At 37.2% G+C, this 6,235-nt stretch overlaps 1 protein-coding gene across 1 annotated transcript; it reads left to right on the top strand.

Moving 5' to 3' along the window:
- Positions 1-4,368: 4,368 nt before the first annotated feature.
- LOC113355434 (trihelix transcription factor ASIL2-like) lies at positions 4,369-5,626 on the top strand. Its single transcript, XM_026598288.1, has one exon. It carries the CDS (start codon positions 4,403-4,405, stop codon positions 5,372-5,374), a length of 972 nt encoding a protein of 323 aa, XP_026454073.1. The 5' UTR covers positions 4,369-4,402; the 3' UTR covers positions 5,375-5,626.
- Positions 5,627-6,235: the final 609 nt, after the last annotated feature.

Genomic DNA, 6,235 nt, shown 5'->3' with positions numbered 1-6,235 from the left:
TGATGCGTGTAATATTAATTTTTGAGAAATACGGGTACCTTAAAAACTTTAATTAATGTTATTTAAAAGTAGATGTCCTTGATAAAACTAGATTGGACCTAATCAAATGATTGCTTTGTGCAGTGATCCATGTTGACTACGTTTCAAAATCAATTTGTCTTATATATGTTACTTGGACCATCCTTGATTTCGAAAAACAAGAGATTAAAAAAAGGCATATCTCCATCTTTCTTCCATTCTCTTACGGTTTGAAGCAACCTAAAGCCCTTTTTTCTATCGAGCTTCTCTGAAAGGGACTAGATCTGCGCAGTACCCGTTTTCTCTTTTTCTTTTTACTTCCGTAAGTTTATTTTATAGTTTACTTAGGGTTTTTAATGGTTTTACGGTTAGTTCCATTAACAATATTCCCTCACCGGAGGCAAGTTATGTGCACCTTTATGGTGTTTGTTTATGTGCTTTCAAAGCACCTTTTGATAGTTGTCTTTGTTGGGTTTATTAATTTTCAGGTACATCAGAGATGGACTCCGGTGACCAGAATCTTCATTACTATGTTTAAGATTTGAAGCAAATTACTTCTTTGGAACATACCATTGTCAACAAGAAGAAAATCATCAAAAATGGTGGACTTATGATCCAAAAACCATTTAGTCTCCGACTCAAACAGATCTCTTTCATACATGTTTGTAGTTATTCTCCAATATTGTATCTCTTCTCTTGTTGGAATTATTGGTTTTTTACTGATTATGTATGAAGTTTCTTTATGTTTATTGAACCTTGTTGAAAATATATGTTAGCTTACTCTTAATCATTCATAAAAGTTTATCTAAGAGAAAGAAGTGTTCCTTGGCCCTCTGGAAACTTTGAAATGGATTTTATGTTTGTAAGGATAAAATTGTTCAAGAATTGGAGGATATAAATGATTTGACGAATGTATTATGATCCTGGAAAACTACTATAAAATTTCTGAGTTCCAGAATCGGTGTTATCTGTACATCTTATGAGGTTCGCCTCTTTTTTGAAAGGGAAAATTAGGCGCAGACCCAAAAAAAATAATATTTTTATTGTCATGCTCAAGATTATTTTTAGATTCCCCGACACCCATAATTATATGAAATTTTGAAAAATGTCTGCATAATGCATAACGGGTTATACATCCTAATTTTTCAGGGGTATAATTGGCAACTCAACTTGGATATAACATATCTAAAAAACCGCGCCTTGGAATTTTACAAATTTTATATCGTTGGAAAGCTTTTTAAAAGAGCTACACAACGACTACAAATAACAATACCAAATTTAAGTTTTTTGCGCAAAAATTCGGAGACGATTGTTCTTTTAAGCAAAATTTTCGAAAGTTTGGTACATAACCATTATGCAGCCACAAAAAACGATGCATAACACATTATGCAGACACAAAAAAAGATGCATAAAACGTTATGCAACCATATTTTGGTTCATGCATCTATTAATTTATGCATAACATGTTACGCATCCATTTCCTTCGATGCATAAAAGATTATGCATCAATTTTTTTAATTCAGTGCTTACAAAAATATGGTTGCATAATGTTTCATGCATCCATTTTCTCGACTGCATAACATGTTATGCGGATATTATTGTTGGTGCATGACAAGTTATGCGGTCTTTTTTTGTTGGTTTCGATACTAACAAAAAAGTAGCTGCATGACGTAGACTGCATAACTAAGTTATGCAACAAAAAAAAAGGCTGCATAACTTTCCATGCACCTGCAATAATAGCTGATAACATGTTATGCAACTATTTTCTGGACTGCATGACAAGTTATGCAACAAATTTTGTAGATGCATAACAGGTTATACAACCATTTTCATAGCTGCATAACGGATTATTCAACCATTATGGCCAACACTAACACCTATACATCCGTTACTTCCCTAACAACGAGTACCATTGATGTGTTGTTGTATATATATTAAAATCGAGAAATGCCATTAAAACCTAATCTCGAACTATACAAGAACCCTCAAAATCTATATACAATTAGCCAGTTCACGGCTAACTTCGACTGCAACATTCTCGTCAGCTACGGATTCAAGCCAAATACCACCTGAAGTTCTTATCAACTCGAGCCAATAACTCTCCACAATCTCCCGCACTCGGAAATCAACGGTAACAAGTCAACTCGTCAGAGAGACGATTTTAGCAGAGTTTCCTATAATGATTTTTGGCCATCTTTCAGACCATTTTTCTTCACTTCATTTCCCTATAACAATCCTACACATATATCTAAGGTAATTTAGGCATTCTTCCATGCTTCACTGCAACACTAACAACATCACCTCATACTTGTAAGTGAAAAAAACTCAGCCCCATTAACAGCACCACCAATTCCCCCAGTTCCTTTGTAACAAGGATTTTGGAGCATTAACACAACTAAAATCCCTTGACCTAAGGGGTACTGGTATCACGACATTACCAGAGGGATGCAATAATCTCCACAACCTTAAGTATGTGAATCTGCTGGACTGTATGCATCCTGTGCAGGTAAAGAATTGGACAAAATTAAGAAAAGTTTATTACAGGCGCAACATAAAAACGCCAATGGGTATTGGGAACTTAGTTTGGTTGCAATAATTGAGTTACACAGTGCGGGAGAAAATCATGAACGAGACTGAATGTAATAATGGTATTGAAGAGTTAGAAAACCTGAACTTCCTTGAAATATTATGGATACATCGTCTTCAGAACCTGCAAGTCCCAACAGATGCTGAGAGAGCAAATTTGAAAGGAAAAAAAATCTTCGTGAATTGGCACTATTTTGGAATAAAATAGAAGAAGAGTTTGACACAATGAGGTCCGACCAGAAAACATGTAATGTTCTTCAAGTACTCGAATCTCTCTAACCTTCAACTGGTTTACGGCCTCACTGTAGGCATCAATTCCATTTCCATTTTTTCTTCTTGATCTCAACATACCACCAACAACACCATCTCACTTCTTACCCTGAATTTCTTCATTCAACAAACCCCAATTCTGATTTGGGAAAATAATTGAAGCCCTAATTCTTTCACAATCATCCACAAATCCAACTTGAATCTCCCATGCAAGCCACATAACCTTCTTCATAGCAGTAACTCATCCATCTGCGAATCTTCTCTAAACCCATGTCTTCTAAATCAACAACACCGCAACAGAATCTCATTTTCCATCTTTATTTCATCATGTGTTCATCACCATCTCAGACCTCCCAAATTCATCAACAGCTCAGCGATTGATTTAAACCAAACCCTAATTCAAATTCCATTCCATCTGATTTATCTCTGTTGTTCTCGATCTCACTCATCTCAGTTTTTCTTGGAAAACGATGGCTTGAAACTTGAAACCAAATCTAGAATAAGAAGAAGAGCAAAAAAACGTGAAACCAGATCTCAAATCTCAAAGCTCCTTCCAGGTGAAAAAAAAAACAAAATCATAGAAATCTAGAGAAAATTTTAGTTCGTAAAGCTCCTCCGACTGAAAAACTAAGGAAACGAAAACAAAATATAAATGAAAGTATAATTTTAGAAAATATGGGCGAGCGAGTAATTTTTGAGGAAAAATTAGATGCGGCCATGAAGTTTTCCGCCCGTGGGTTTTCCAATGGACAAATTTTTTAAAATGTGTGTGGTAGTAGTTTTCACTTTCTGAAAAAAATTCTTACATCTTAAGAGCAAATCCTATAGGTAGTGTCACTCTTTCAAATGAAGGAGTGCACTACCAAATTAGAGGCTTTTATGGGTAGTGTTTAGTCCCCTTTTCATCCAAACACGTTCATGCACTCGTTCATTTGAACGAGTGGTTGGGAGTGGAACACTAGATGGGGGACTATCTCCCGTCATGCAAAATAACAACAAACGGGAAACAATGTCCCGTTAGTAGAAGAAAATCTGAGTTGGACGGGGGACAGTCCTCGGTCTATAACATTTTTCACTATCTCACGGGGGACTGTCCCCAGTGAATGTTTAATTTCTGTTTTTGAATGTTAAGGTTTCCCTCCCATTCTTATGTTATTATTAAATTTTGAATTTTTTTTTGTTAATGGTGGACTGTCTCCCATTTTGCTTCAATATTTTTTCTCACGAAAAACCGTTTCCCATGTAGTGCTCTTTTTTCTTTTGTCCACAGTGGGTTCACTCTTTCATATGAGCGAGGGGTCCTTCATATAGACCGAGACTACCCATATGATATGTTCTAATAAGGTAAAATTGGATACGAGAAACACCGATACATTTAAGTATCAGTGATGGACCACATCCACATGGCACACAATGCTCCTTGTATTGACTTTTTTCCACCAAGTCCAAGCATGACTCAGCATACCGCCCCTTCCTTTCCTATTGGGGCTCTACCCCAAAAATCAAACAACACTTCACTCTCATTTCAATGGAAAACCAGAAGGTCCAAGGGGTGGCGCACACCACCGCTACCACCACCACCAATTCCCGCGCCTTCCACCACTACAACGGAAGCGCCTATGGCGGCCGTGAAGATTGCTGGACGGAAGGAGCAACCGCAGTCTTAATCGAAGCATGGGGAAATCGCTATCTTGAGCTAAACCGTGGAAATCTCCGTCAAAAAGATTGGAAAGAAGTTGCAGATTCAGTAAACGTTTATCATATTAAACAAGGTATTAAGAATTTTTCAAGAACAGATATTCAGTGTAAGAATCGAATCGATACTATTAAGAAGAAGTATAAATCTGTGAAATCTAAACCTAATCCATCTCAATGGCCGTTTTTCGATCGTTTACATTCACTGATTGGAGCTAATTTTTCTCCTGTTAACAAGAAATTAGCTTCATCTTCATCGTCTCCACAACCTATTCATTATAGACATCCTGGTAGTGGTGGTGGTTTGAAAAACCCTAACCCTAATCTTGGTATGTATTCTGGTGGTGGAATGTCGAAGAAGGCGAGGTTGGATGATGGTGAGTATAGTGATAGTTCTGAGGGTGAGGACGAGGATGGGTATGATGACAGTGAGGGGGAGGGGGAGGGGGAGGGAAGAGAGGAGGAGGTGGAAGTAGAGGCGGAGGAATTGGAGAGGGGTGGAGGAAGGAAACGGCGAGGGGGAGGGGAAGATGGAGGAGGTGTAGGAGAGGGGTATAGAGAATTGGCGAAAGAGGTAGTGAAATTTGGGAAAATGTATGAGAGAATTGAGTGTTCGAAACAACAACAAATGATGGAGTTGGAGAAACAAAGGATGGAGTTTACTAAAGAGATTGAGTTTCAAAGGATGCAAATGTTTATGGATGCACAACTTAAGGTTGAGAAGAGGAAGCGTCCAAATCACGGCGGTGAGTCCTTAGGATTTGATCCTTTACTCTTCTTCTCTCTTTCGAGTTTTCAATTCTGAATCGGATGAATGTCGTTGTATGTACTAGTTTGATTTTGTGCTGACACTTGCTATGTTGTAAGTCTAGAAAAGCCTGTTTCATCAATCTGTTGTGAGGATGGGTAATATGACTGTTGAATTCCACATTTCTAGTTAACTAAAAGCTTGTATGTGATATTGGTTTGACTGAATCGTGTACTTGTTTGATTGGTTGTAAATATACAAGCAGAGATTATATTTACGAGTTTATAATTATGATTTTGTATTCTGTAATCCTCTTTTTTGAATCATATGATCCTCCAGTTATTTTCTGTCATTTCATTGTTCTAAGATAGGAAAAGAAACGCATTTTGCTCTCACATGAAATAGAAGCGAAGCTGTAGAGTACGATTGCTTGATAATGTATTGTAGCCATAATCAAAATTCCTAGGACTTCACAATTTGCAGAACTGTTTGGTAGAAGCATAGAACTTTGGACTTTATGTACCATTACCCACACCATAGGGTTTAAATGTTTCTGGGATAGTTTGGAAAAATGATTGCAGAATACAATTTGAATACATTTTGTCTTAACCGTTAACATTGTGTCATTTTTTGCTTGAGTAAGACTAGCCACAACAGGGAGCAATACATGGTAGAATGAGCAAAGGACGTTTGGCGAGTTTGAGATAACTGGAAAGTAAGTAAGTCCATATTTCATTTTACCCAAGTATTCCAGTAGTCTAATAAGAAGGCTTACTCTAACCTGAAATCCTTCAACCTGGATGAAATTGTAGCTACATCCAGGAGTTGGCTTAGTTATCCTTCCCATCTGTTGGGGAAGTGAACATAAAAATAGGTTCAGTAGAATCAACATACGGACCACACATGCCACAAGTAGAA

This window comes from Papaver somniferum, chromosome 3 (genome assembly GCF_003573695.1).
Source record: "Papaver somniferum cultivar HN1 chromosome 3, ASM357369v1, whole genome shotgun sequence".
Classification (NCBI taxonomy): domain Eukaryota; kingdom Viridiplantae; phylum Streptophyta; class Magnoliopsida; order Ranunculales; family Papaveraceae; genus Papaver; species Papaver somniferum.
Note: the sequence above shows the minus strand (reverse complement) of the source record. Positions and strands in the feature narration are given on the sequence as shown.

Excerpts from the sequence above, each read along its gene's own strand:
- LOC113355434 (XM_026598288.1), top strand. The coding sequence starts at position 4,403 with ATGGAAAACCAGAAGGTCCAAGGGGTGGCGCACACCACCGCTACCACC.